The sequence below is a fragment of the Mustela nigripes genome, chromosome 7, assembly GCF_022355385.1.
Source record: "Mustela nigripes isolate SB6536 chromosome 7, MUSNIG.SB6536, whole genome shotgun sequence".
NCBI classification, from domain to species: domain Eukaryota; kingdom Metazoa; phylum Chordata; class Mammalia; order Carnivora; family Mustelidae; genus Mustela; species Mustela nigripes.
In genome coordinates, this window is record NC_081563.1 from 23,573,539 (window position 1) to 23,586,714 (window position 13,176).

Consider the following 13,176-nt stretch of genomic DNA (forward strand, 5'->3'; position numbering starts at 1 on the left):
ACTGTCTGCTAAAGACAGTTCTTTGTCAATGGATGAAGGGTTCCCTAGATAGAACAGGGAAGGGTTCCCTGTTCCCTGGTCATTGCCACATGACAATGTGTGAAGGATGGGTAGTGATATCAGGGAGACTAGCTGGCTACTGTCAGAGTCCACGACTGCACAACAAAGGCCTGGGAAAATTATGTTGCTGAGGAAATGAAGTCAGAAGGATAAATTCAAGAGACAGCAACAGTAGCATCTAGATAGAACAGGGAAGGGTTCCCTGTTCCCTGGTCATTGCCACATGGGCAATGACCTCTTTAGGGATGTGGTCCCTGGTCTCTTTAGGCATGGGTCTCTGGGGGCTGATATCCTTCCCATCACTGCCAAATATACATACTGGCTTTTTTACGAATAGGGAAAGACCTCGTCTAAGCAATTTCCACCTATTGCTACCTTTTTTTGGCAGGAGTAGGGTAATAGCCCAAAGCTATAAAAGCAGGAGCCACATTTATCAATTGATTGATTAACTAACAATCAGTCAACCAGTATTTAAGTAGTATTTTCTATGTGTTTAGCATTGTGTTAACTGTCCCCTGGGGAAATAAAAGAAATATAAGACAAGATCCCAAACCTCAAATTAGGGCCCCAAAATGACTAACTGGGAAGTAATTGTAAAACAACTACTAAATTTAGATGTAGAGAGCAAAGTATTCAGAGAAGAATTTCTATGGCTGTGAGTGATGTTCTGGAGGGTTTGGGCCCTATATTGGATCCTAAATGATGAATCTGCATTCAAAACAGAAGGGACCAAGCTGGTTTTCTATAGACTGTACCAGTCTGACTAGAGGGCCAGGGATGTGGGAGAACAGAAGGCATAGCATTGGACAGGTACTGAGACCAGATTGTAAAGCTTAGAAGTCAGGCAGAGACACAGGGAGCTTTCCAGGCAGGACTGAGCAGTGGCAAAAATACCAATGTCAGAGTCAAGAAGGCCTTGATGTCACTCTCAGTTCTACCACCAGCCAGCTGGGTGATCTCTAGCCCATCACTTTACTGGACCCAGGAATGAGTGAGAGGGCCCAGTCTAGCCCCCATATTTCTGATGTGGGAGGCAATGAGAAGTTACTGAGGTCTCATGAAAGTGCCACACGGAAAGAAAATTTGTGGCAATGTGTGAAGGATGGGTAGTGATATCAGGGAGACCAGCTGGCTACTGTCAGAGTCCACGACTGCACAACAAAGGCCTGGGAAAATTATGTTGCTGAGGAAATGAAGTCAGAAGGATAAATTCAAGAGACAGCAACAGTAGCATCTAGATAGCAACGGATAGGATGAAAAGCACCCACAAGTCTAGAGCCCAGGGCTCGCTCATTTGGATATAGGAATAAGAGAATGAGTCAAAGATAATTCTAAGATTCTGGCAACAAATTTAAAAGCCCAGCCTCTAGGCACTCAGTAAGCTGATAGAACACTGTGGACAAAAACATCGGCTTGGTGGTCAGACTGACTTGGGATTGAGTTTGGTTCTATCTTTCCCTAACTGAATGATCTGGGCAAGTTTTTGAAACTTCCATGAGCTTCAGATTCCCCACCTATAAATGAGGACAACAAACCTGCTTTATAGCATTATGGTAAAGGTCACAGGAAATAACACACTTTGAAGGATCAGCACATCCCTTTGCACATGGTAAGGGTTCTGTTGACGTTGGCTTTTATTGCTTCTTAACTGGGCAGTTATTAAGCGTTACACACTGTGATAGCTGTCAGGATTCAGAGAGGAAAGAGGCAGGGCCTCTGCCCTGATGACACTCACAGATAAGTATCATCTCCTCTGCAGGGAGAATTGTCCCAACATCCCCTGTAAGGCTTCTCCGGATAACTAAAATGGCGCCTCTCTTTACGTAGGTGAAGGAAGAGTTGTAGAGTTCTACAGATGTGTCTCCTTTCATAGTCTGCCTGTGTCTTATCAGGAAGGGACAAAGTTACTATCAGAAAATAGACCTGGCACTCTGTAGACCTCTTTATAACATGGGCTAATGTGCTACCATCCCTGTTCACCCTCTCAAAGAGAATACCCCTCTCTCCTTATCTCTTTCCTTTCATGACCTGATCAAAGCAATACATCAGAAAATGCAGACATTTGTCTGCATCAAATAAGCCTTGAGTGTACCTCTGAAATAACTCTTTCCATTTAAAAATGTGAGTGTAGCTTTAGGATGCTTCTTATGTTTGCAACTTGTCCACACCAACTGATGTGCACCTGAAATTGTTCCACGATGGGAAGGAGAATTAGATGTTCTCAGGAAACACAGAAGTCCCTTTGTTTTTCTCTGCTCTGTGCTTTACACATTCACACTTATCTCTTCATAGCCACTGGTGGCCACAGGAGTCCAAATCAGAGAAGGAGTGCAGAGAACGTCTGCTTCTCCATGGAGACAATCTGTTCTTAGACATGAGCCTCTGATGGAAGGTAGCTGGGACGAGAACTTTCCTGAGTCTCTTGGCCAATTTACCTTCTCTACAGAATTAGAAACAGATTTCTCTTCTCCTCCCTCTAAGAGATTGTCCAGCCAGAAGACATACTTTTTGGATCATTAAAGAAAGTTAGAGACAGCAACTCTCTTGCTTTCATAAGGGTAGAGAGGCAGACAAGAAACAGGTCTTTGAAACACTGCAATAAACTCACTGCAAATGCAACATAAGATTCAGAGGAAGAATTCTGGAGGTGAAAGGGAGTTGTAGGGGGGAGGGAGGAAAAATGTGCATAACTGGTTGAGAGCCTTGACTCAGAGGTATAAAGAATTTTTGCAGGAGGATGGGCTGGGCCTGATAGCTGAGGTTTTGTAGTCTCTTATTCCCTTTTCCTGCCATTGCTCAAATCAGATTAGGCCAGTTTTAGGAACGGATACCTTCTCTCCGTCACATTCCTGTTAACTGGCTCCATTTCAACAGGTGGCCTCTTTGGGACGGTACACAGATTCTTGACATCAGCAAGGATTGATGATGTCCAGAGCCATCAACTTTGTGGATATGGAAATATTTGTACAAGCTCCTGGCTTTCTCCCAAATCACATGCTTCTTATACATTGCCTCACATCATAGGTTAACCACCTTTTCAACTAGAACTGAAGTTCAATCTATCACATTATGATTATTTTTCTTTTTTCTCACACATAAACCCGTTTTCTTTAAAGGGGAAAAAAACCCACTTTGTGAAAGTTCTTGCAAGACTAACAATGAGTGAAGAAGCACAGCAGTACAGGAAACTGGGTGGTCAGGGATCTCTTGGGGGAGTCCCCTTTGTATAGCACCTTTAAGAGGCCCAAGATTCAAAGCTGGGCCTCTACATGCAGTAGATTTCTGTGTGTTATGAGCCTTCATGGTTGTTCATGAACCGTCTAAATTGAGAATTTCGGTCTAGGAGCACCATAAGCTTCCTTCCTTTCCATACTTCACTCTTGGTCCTCTCAGACCACAGATTCCACGGCACACAGAAGAGCTCCCTTCCCTCTGAACCTCTGGGCAGAGGCAGGGCCAGAAGAGCAGCAATAATGAAAAGAACTTCTTCCTGAAGATCTGTATAATTCAAGCCCATCTCCTAAATCTTCCACATGTGGGAACCAATAAAGGATGTTTAATGTTATGACCCTAGGTCTTCTGGACAATCAAGCAAAGGTCAACCTTATGTATCTATGGATGATTGATTTCCCCCTATTTACCAATCAGACTTGAAGCATTGTCTAATGAAAGATACATAGGTGATCTTGAAAACAAGAGTAGAAGGTCAAAAACTCTTTAGAGGGTGGGGGAATAAGCTTATCAAAAACCTATACAGATATAATTACTGTGATTGAGTATTGCACTCAGTTCAGAGTTTCCTGGCAACAAATGCAAAAAGAAAAAAAAAACCAACAAATTATTCTTCAGGAGACAGCTGCTTTTTCTTGGTAACACATCTTGAACATGAGAATTACGCAAAAGGAATTCAATGACAGAGCAGATCGTGCCTTAATTTACAAAATAAGCAGAAGATTTCATATATAACCATTTCTCAAGTCACCCCTTAATAGTAGCAGGAATCAAGTCATTAAAAATACTTAGTCATAAACTTTGCCTCAGGAAAAAGAAGTAAAATGATCACCGTCAAGTTGGTGGGGTAAGGAGTGGGTAGAAATACAAGTGAAAGAAAAATGGTAGAATGTTGGTAATCTTTGAAACTGGGTTGAGGGTATATGTGGGGCACTGCACTGTTCTATTTATTTGCATACATTTGAAGTTTTCACAATAAAAAAACAATCCAACTCAACCCAACCCAACCCAAACCAAACCAAACCAAAACAACATAGCTGAAAGCATCTGGCAGCCAGAGAAGGTACGATGATACGTTCTCTAACAAAGACTATATCCTGTTTGATGATGTTTTAAGGTAAGTAGGTATAAATAATGTTATACTTAATCTTTGAAAGTTGATCAGCTGGGCTGTGGAGCACTTGGCTATGCATAGAACCAGCCCCATGGCCCTGTAGACTTTACTAGATCAGCAAGCATATACCCAGCTAATTGTGCTGGCAGGTTATGGACATACTTTAAAGACAGCAAGCTCTCAAGGAGGGGAGGAGAAAGCCAGATTCAGATACCTTCACTGCAGTTCTTCAGGGCAAAGAAGTCCACCGCAGACAAGCTTCGGTTTCCACTCGAGATGTATTCCAGGGCCACTCGGAAGGGATTCTCTGGGCGTCCAATTCTCCCCTGAAGCACCGTCCATCTGGTCACATTGGGAGGCAGAGGGGAAGAGCAGAGAGAAACAGTGATGAGAGGCAGACCTAATTTGCACAGAGATTCTGTAGTGATTTCTGGGTCCACTCTTTGTGGACACCACCAGATGCAACCCTAAGAGGTTCTGAGAAAGACAACTCTGACAGCAACACAAATGTTTCCTTTTTGTCCAGCTAACCCAGAGACCCGCTCCTCAAACCCACTGTAGCCACTGGTGTTTCTTTCGATATTCTTTTAGGCAATTGCAGACCTTCAGACTGCTTTAGTAGTTAATCTGACAGGAAGAGAATATATGTATTTAAGAATCTGCAGGGCACCAGGGTGACTCAGTTGGTTAAGTGGCTGCCTTCGGCTCAGGTCACGGTCTGGAGTTCCAGGATTGAGACATGCATTTGGCTCCCAGCTCTGCAGGGAGTCTGCTTCTCCCTCTAGCATTTTCCCCTCTCATGCTCTCTCCTGCTCTCTCTCTCACACTCTCTCTCTCTCAAATAAATAAATAAAATCTTAAAAAGAAAAAAAAAATATCTGCTGGCAGAGTGAAGGGATACTCTTCAAAAACATGTATCAGTGTACTTGTTATTATCTTTGGAAAGAATTTTGGCTTTCAGAATTTATTCTGATCCCAAAGTCTCATAACCCTTGAGTTTGCTCTGTGGTCACTTACGAGAAGGGAGCAAGGGCTATTTATTTACTTTAGAAAAATTAGAGTGCACCGAAGCATGTATTTTGGGGGTAAAAGGTACCTAAGATTGGTATGAACTCTGCAAAAAGGTGCAAACAGAAGAAGATAGAAGAAGGTCGAACGGTGAGCTCCACAGCCATCTATGATCAAGGATACGGACACTGCTGGAGAGCAAAGAATAAGCTGAATGAACATTTTTTACACCTCACTCATGCTATTAACCTCTTAGAATAACCTCCTGTCACTGATTGAAACATCAAATTTACTTTCCGCCATTGATTCAGGTTTTTTAAAACCTATATAGTTATGTCGACATTTTGTGTGGTGAATGGAAATAACCTGGACTACTTCATATTTTTTTTCCTTTAAAAAACAGTTTTATTGAGGTATGATTGACATACGATCAATTGCATGTCCTAAAAATGCATAGTTTGGTGAATTAAAGGGTATGATTTGATGAGGTCTGATATATGTATACACCCATAACCCCCTCACAATGTTTCATAGTATCCTACCACGATGTAAGGTCTGCGGTAGGCTGACCAGTACAAGTGCAAAGGAATTTAGGGAAGATTCACTTTCTGTTAAAACAAACAAACAAACAAACAAACATTTAAAGCACCCATTCCCTGCAAGGTGTAAAGTGATGCTCAACATAAAAAAATATTAAAGATCCAACCATTCAGCAAAGTTGGCAAAGGAAACTAAAAGTCACCCGGAAGGTCATTATCTAGAGATAACCATAGTCAACACCCCAGTGTAGCCTTTTATTTACACTTTTATGCAAATGAGACCGTCTCCCGTGTGCTCAACGTGACTGGACTTTGCCGTTCAGTGGTATGTCAGGAGATGAGAAAAACAGACCATGTGATGAGTTCAATGATTGCAATTTTAATGATTTGTGTACTGCTTCTGAGTTTTCCTCTTTGCGATCGCACTGAGGCTAGCCTTGTGCACTTCTGTAAATACTGCCTTAGGACAAATTCATAGAGCCCAAGTTCAAGTGCATGCACACTGGAAAGTCTGAGCATATTGTCAGTCCTCCAGCAGTGCCTCAGAGAGCCTGTTTCTCCATCTGCTTGTTAACACTGGATCTCATCTCATCTTTCCCATCTCTGCTGCCTTTAGGTGATGAAGGCATTGCCTAAGGCAGTCCGTGGTCTTTCCGTGGGGCGCCCCTGTTTGGAGTCTCCAGTCCTGCCACGTTGCGGGGCACGCAGTGGGAATCTGCTGAGCGAAGGAGGTAGTTTTGTTCTCTAACTATGCTCTTCTGTAGTTAATTCAGATCACCGGAGCCAATGCCTCAGCCATTTCATACAAGTGTATTAAGTTTCCCCACAATAGACGCTGTAGAAGGGATTATTGCTGTTGTAAAGTTTGTTCCCTGTTACGGTACCCAGCAGGATTTCTATCCAAAATAAAACCGGAGCACTTGAATAAGCAAAAGGAGGCCTTTTGTTTAAATGTGGAGCTGTCAAAGAAATAAATACATGAAAAGAAAATGTAAACGTGGGGTTCTTAAGAAAACAAAGAGAGCAGAATTTTTCTTGTCCTTCTGAAAAAATAATGAACCCTATTTTTGAGGAAAGATGGTAGAGAAACGCCTGACTATTCACAGTCTGCAAAAATTGTAGCTCTCTGCTGCAAGGAATGATGGATTTTAATTCCAGGTACACTGTGGCCCTTGACAATGATTTCCATTTCTATATTGGCACTAGCCCTCTGGATAAATGTGTCAAGAGTTTTAGGAATTAGTTTCTGAGTTACTGATGCAATAACTTTTGTCTGAAATTCTCTGGCCTCCCATAGTTTACGGCTGCAGCTTTAATAACTTTCAAAGCAGTTGCCAAACATGTATTTTATGACCAGGGAAGTTGGGACAAGAAAAGGGCAAGCTTGTACCTAGGGTCAGCTTTGTTTAAGAGACAGCAGTAACCCCAGGAAAAGCAAAGGCAAGTCTCTTTTCTTTCTGACTCCATTTTCTTTGCTCATATCCCAGCACTCATGAAACTCCTGTATCCGGGTTCTGTTTCCCTCTTTGGCTGCGGCAACTCTACTTGTGTTTGCAGGAGGATGGGTTATCTTCTGACCTAGATCCTCCTAGAGACCAACGGGCAGCTGTGTCCATGGGCTGGGGATTTGTGGCTGTCTTAGCCCTGGTGCGCCAATCGATCAATGTGACAGTGTGAGGGGTCCATCTGGATTCTGGGAAGCCAGAAAGACTGAATGGTCAGCCTGTCACCATCCATTATCTTCCAGTTGTCTCTCTAGGGTTCTCCACTTCCAGTTTTGGCTCTGCCCCTCAAGTATCTGATGACTTTGAACAAGGCCCTTTACTCTGAATGTCTGAAATTCTGCATGTTTTCTGATCCATGTATTCTCAACCAGAGAAAGTGTCTCCAAATTTGTGTGAATTTGCCAAGGGGAAAAACAAACAAACAAACAAACAAACAAAAAACCAAACAAACTAGACCACACATTTTTGCTGAGTGGTTACCTCATACTGAATAAATTAGAATTCATGGGAAAAAAAAGTTAGGAGGGCTGTTTGTTTTGTGAATATCAAGGTCCATTTTTGACCTGGAGACTAAAAATAATAGATAGAAAGGCCACTCAGTTGAGAGCTGAGTCCTGGGTTCTGGTTTTATATCTGCACAGGTTAGGGTAAGTTCCTGTACCTCCTTGGGTTTTAGTTTCTTTGTTAACAAAATGCAAGGATTGAATCACAAGTTCTCCAGGGTCCCTTACTGATCTGGTGCTTATACTTCTCTAGCAATTTGTAGGAGGCCTAGTGACGAAACACTTTCTGAAAGCCCTGAAAGCTGTAATGCACAAATAATGTTCTACAGAAGTTGGAAGAAATGATTAGTCAAAGAATTACAGATTTACACCTATAAAGAGATGAAGTTCCAGCCCTTCAGAGAAATGGAGCAACTTGCCCAAGGTCACACCTTTGGTGACCTGAATATCAAAGGTCAAAGTCAAGTATATTATTGCGCCCAGATTACAAGGACAAGAGACAAGGCAAACTATGGTTCAGTCTGTATATTTAGTCACCACTCCATATCACTGGAATCCTGAAAACAAAAAGGGAGATATCTACTTTGCATTATTAGAAGAATCACCAGTTTGGGTTTTAAGGATACACAGGCAGGCCACATAGTAAAATACATCATCAGAAAATGCACACACAAACCAGAAAATCCTAAGAAGCTCTGACATGGTCAGGGGCATCGTCAGGTCTCTGCCCACTCCATACCAGGTGAGTTTGTACATGTTTAAAGGAAATCATCAGCACATCTGATGTGAAGCAAGCTGCTGATGAGACTGAAGGGTCAGCATCCGTGACTCACAGAGGGCGGAGGCACAGAGTTATTTAAAGTCCAGGGGGAAGGGGAAATTTTTGATAGCCCCTGAGGACTATACAGAGCAGTTGATAAGAGAGAGGAATGTGTGTTACTTTGCTGCTGTGTGCTATTCTAAAGGGTGTGATATTGACATGGGGTTGGCTCCCAAATCAAGCCTTGGAACCCTACTTGCTATTCAATGGGATGCCTTTCTGAGATGGTTTTAGTTGTTGGAATGTCCTGAGGCCTGGAGTCAGTTCTCAGCTCCACTACCAACTTAGCTAAGGGAACTTTGGCAAATAATTTAACTTCTCTGATCTTCAGTTTCCTCAGTTTTTTTTTTTTAAAGGTTTTGTTTATTTATTTGACACACAGAGAGAAATCACAAGTGGCAGAGAGGCAGGCAGAGAGAGAGGGGGAAGTGGGCTCTCTGCCGAGCAGAGAGCCTGATGCAGGGCTCAATCCCAGGACCCTGAGATCATGACCCAAGCCGAAGGCAGGGGCCCAACCCACTGAGCCACCCAGGCACCCCCAGTTTCCTTAGTTTTAAGATGGAAATCATAATGTCTAGCTCACTGGACTGTTGTGAGGATTTGTCAGAAGGAGGTATGCAAAGGAACATCCTTTTGGGAATCTCAATAGCGGAAGCTATTTTTACAGAAGACCACAGCTTTCTTTATGGAATGGCACTGGTCCATGAAACTATCAGCATCTCCACTCATTTACAAGACTCAAGGGGGAAAGGAACGTAGGAAAAAGAAAGGGAGAAAAGCATTCGTAATTTATTAATAGCAGACACCCTATTTATTTAAGCCAGAAAAGAAGTCTTCATTTTAAAACAGATCTTCATGTGTTAAGCACAGCCCAAAGAAACTGTGTTGAAATACCCATACAACAAAACATATTAGTGACTACAGCAGGAGGTCAACATTCTGTGCACAGCTCTCCAGGGGGACTGATCTCACTTTACAGTAAAAGCCTCTTATTTACTTTTCTGTCTTCTTGGGGCATGTGGAAAGATGCCTTGTGTCTAGATGTTGGTTAGAACTTGTTGGATTGAATTCCATTTCTCAGGTATTTTTTGGAGTTTTGTTGCACACTAAAAAAAGTATTAAATGCTCTGGGGATCCTAAGGGTTTAGGATTTAGCTTGGCACTCTTGGAACTCACAGACTAGTGAGAAAGAGTAAGTAAATACCAACATTTATAATGAATGGCAGTATAGAAAACTGAGTGAGTGGCATAGGCATTATGTACATTTAAAGCTTAGAGGGCAAAGTGATGTCCCAGGTTGGGTGATCATGAGAGGTGTAACTTGAGGATGGGTTATGGAGGGCAGGAATTGGGAAAAGGGCAATGCAGAAAGAGAGGTTGGTATGAGCACATGAGAAGAGGCCATATAGACTGTGTGTTCTGAGAACAGGAGGTCTAGGCTGCCTGGAGTCAATGGTTTCCATTGGTCTATATAGGAAGGAGATCCCCTAGGTCTTTCACACTCCTCCATAAAGTTAAGAGTAGTAGGTCATTCATCATTGTGTCTCTAGATGCCATATTTGTTGAACAAGAGAACAAATACATGAACACATTTCTGTTAAATCAGACAAGATTATGACATTCTTGGATAAAAGTTGTGTTTTAGTGGAGCTGAGTTCATCTGAAAGTTCCTGCCAATTCATTATTCATTAGCTATCGTCCATTCAGCTAATAATGATGCCTTCCCTGTAAGGAGGAATCTAAGGACTGGGAAAGTTTGGAGGTTGAGGGCTGTTTGCAGGTTGCTTCATCCCATAGCTCTTGGCTCCCCATTTCCTTCTTTAAAGAGGCAGGACCATGGGAAGTAGCTGTCAAATTAGCTCTTACTCAAGTACCCAAGAACCCAAGAAGGGACTCAGAGAATTAAAGTAATTGAGACATGGAGGGATCTGGGTGCTCCACTGGAAGAGGTCCTGTCTGGTGTGGGAATGTCCTCTACAAGGCAGGTCAACCTTACGCCAAGTCACTGTGTATATCAATGTGAGCAGCAACAGCAGTTACTATTATTGGAGGCCTCTAGCATACTCTGCTTCGAGCTGAGTTGTAAAGGTTTATATATTTACTTGAAAGAGAGAGAGAGAGCTCATGAGTGGAGGGAGGGACAGAGGAAAAGGGAGAGGGGAAGCAGACTCCCCACTGAAGAGGGAGCCCTATGCAGGGCTCTATCTCCCAACCAGGAGATCACAACCTAAGCCAAATCCAAGAGTCGGCTGCCTAGCCGACTGAGCCACCCAGGTGTCCTCCCAGCTGAGGTTTAAACTCAGTTTAGCACGACTCCATTAGTCTTTAGGTACACTATCTGAAACTGCCCTTTTAAGCTTCTTGAGGTTGGAAAGTGGGTCTTCCTGAGGCTTTGTTCTCACTGCTGGCCCTGGTGAATACGACATGGGCCAGAAGCCAAAAGATGTGGTCATCTTATGTTCTGCAGTGGTCATGAAAGCAAATTCATCCACGTGGTGACCAGGCCCCTTGCCAAGACAGCCAAACCCCTGGGTTAAGCAGAGGATGATGGGAGCCACATAAATTAAACAACCAGCGTGTCCCTATCTGGTAGAGCTCAGTGTCACAACTATCATCATTAGTGAGTGTAGCATTGTCGAGGCTCAGGCCTTGTTGCTGACATTCCTTCGTGTGTCTCTCTGCTAAGACTCTCTTGACAAGTGTCCAGGCGTGCGTGTGAAGGTGTGAAGATTCTTGAGAAACAAGAATGAGCCTGTGGGAGTTCGTTTAGATCAGTACAGGAAAAAAAAAAAAAAAAAGCCAATTGCACTTTTCTCCCTCATCTTATCCTAAAGAAAAACACACACACACACACACACACACACATTACCTTTCAAATTTTCCTTAAAATATACCTTAAATTCTGCAGCAAATATAAACCATTCAGCACTAATTTTTTATCGTTTCCATTAAATCAGCCTGCATTTAGAGCATTTTTTATGGGAGACAGCAGGGGAAAAAATGCCAGATCAATGTAAATTTTAGTGGAAGTCCTTTGTTGCTTATTAATTTTCTGTAATAATACTAGTAATACTTGGTATGGGGCATGGGGTCTTTTATTCAGGCGCCCTTGGCTTTCTTATTCCCTTGCCCTTTACAGCTTCCTCAGAGTTAGACGGATGTACCCTGGGGAGGATCAGGTCTGGGTCGAAATGAGGTTTCAGGTCGATTCTGGAATGTGGCTCCCACTGGCCCATGGTGGCAAAGAGCTGCCTGGAGGCCAAGAGTGGCTTATGTCTCTGCTGGAGCAAAGGGGGTACTCACTGGGGCCCCAGGAGGACTTGGTTGAGAACTTAGCATTGGCAGCTGCAGAGTGGTTTTGGTTTACATCAGACATGCTGTACAGGTGACAGGGGTCTGGAAGTTTGCCGGGCTTTCCTGGATTGGGGGCCAAGAAAATGTTCCCAAGCTTGTTTGTCCTAATTCCTCCATCAAGCTTTTGAGCAAAGACAAAATGAATAGGCTCCTTATCCGGACCTCCCTTGAGCGTCTTCTAATTTTCCTCCCTCCTTCCCTTTTTCTTCCTTTTGAGGAAACATATTAAGACCACAAACTCTGGAGCCAGATTTCCGGTTTTATCATTTCTATTCTGTCTCTTTTTGCCTGTGACCTTTGACCAGGTACCTAACCCAGCATGTCGGTGCCAGTGTTCTGTCATTAAGACGTGGGGATAATAATAGAACCTTCCAGAGGTGCTGGGCAGACGGCACGAGTTAAGACATGGGGGGCATGTCACAAGAACCCCTTGTGTTCATGTTTCTCTTCTCTCCTAAACCCAGGGTGGCAGATGACCTTTCAGGGAGAGACCTTAGAAGAAAGTGGGATAGGAAACTGACCCTGTGGTGGGATTTGGGAAATTTGGAGTGAGACTTCCACCCCAGAATACGAGGATTTTTGAGGCCTCTTTCATTCCCTCCTGTGCAGGCGAAGAGGCAAAATGTACAAATGCAGATATTCCAGGGAGCATGTGCCCAGAGCTTGGTGGGTCTGTGCACATGTTTATTTAAGTTCTTTGTCTTTCCAGAAGGGACTTAAGGGAGACCATAAATAAAGCTGTTTTACTTTATCTCATTTAATATTCACAATAAACGCACGAGACAGAGAGTATCGCCCCCATTTCATAAGTAAGAAAATTGAGGCTCAGAGAGGTTTACACAACTTGCCCATGTAGTAAATGGTAAGAAGTAATATGAACCCAAGACACATTATCTCAAAACGCTCACGCTTCCCACTACATGGCACACAGGTTTACATTTATGCTAAACGTAAATGATTAGAAGGGCTTTTTAGTGGGTTGAGGGTGGTTAGTCCCTAAAGAACAACGGTGTGCAGCAAAGGATGCATCCAAGAAATATTT

The 13,176-nt window shown here is 43.0% G+C and overlaps 1 protein-coding gene across 1 annotated transcript in view; it reads right to left on the bottom strand.

The window, feature by feature from the left end:
• ALK (ALK receptor tyrosine kinase) overlaps positions 1 to 13,176 on the bottom strand; it is a 673,357-nt gene that overhangs the window by 177,688 nt on the left and 482,493 nt on the right. The window contains exon 5 of the mRNA XM_059405373.1: positions 4,620 to 4,747. Coding sequence (XP_059261356.1) covers positions 4,620 to 4,747 — 128 coding nt within the window. The remainder of the gene's footprint in view (positions 1 to 4,619; positions 4,748 to 13,176) is intronic.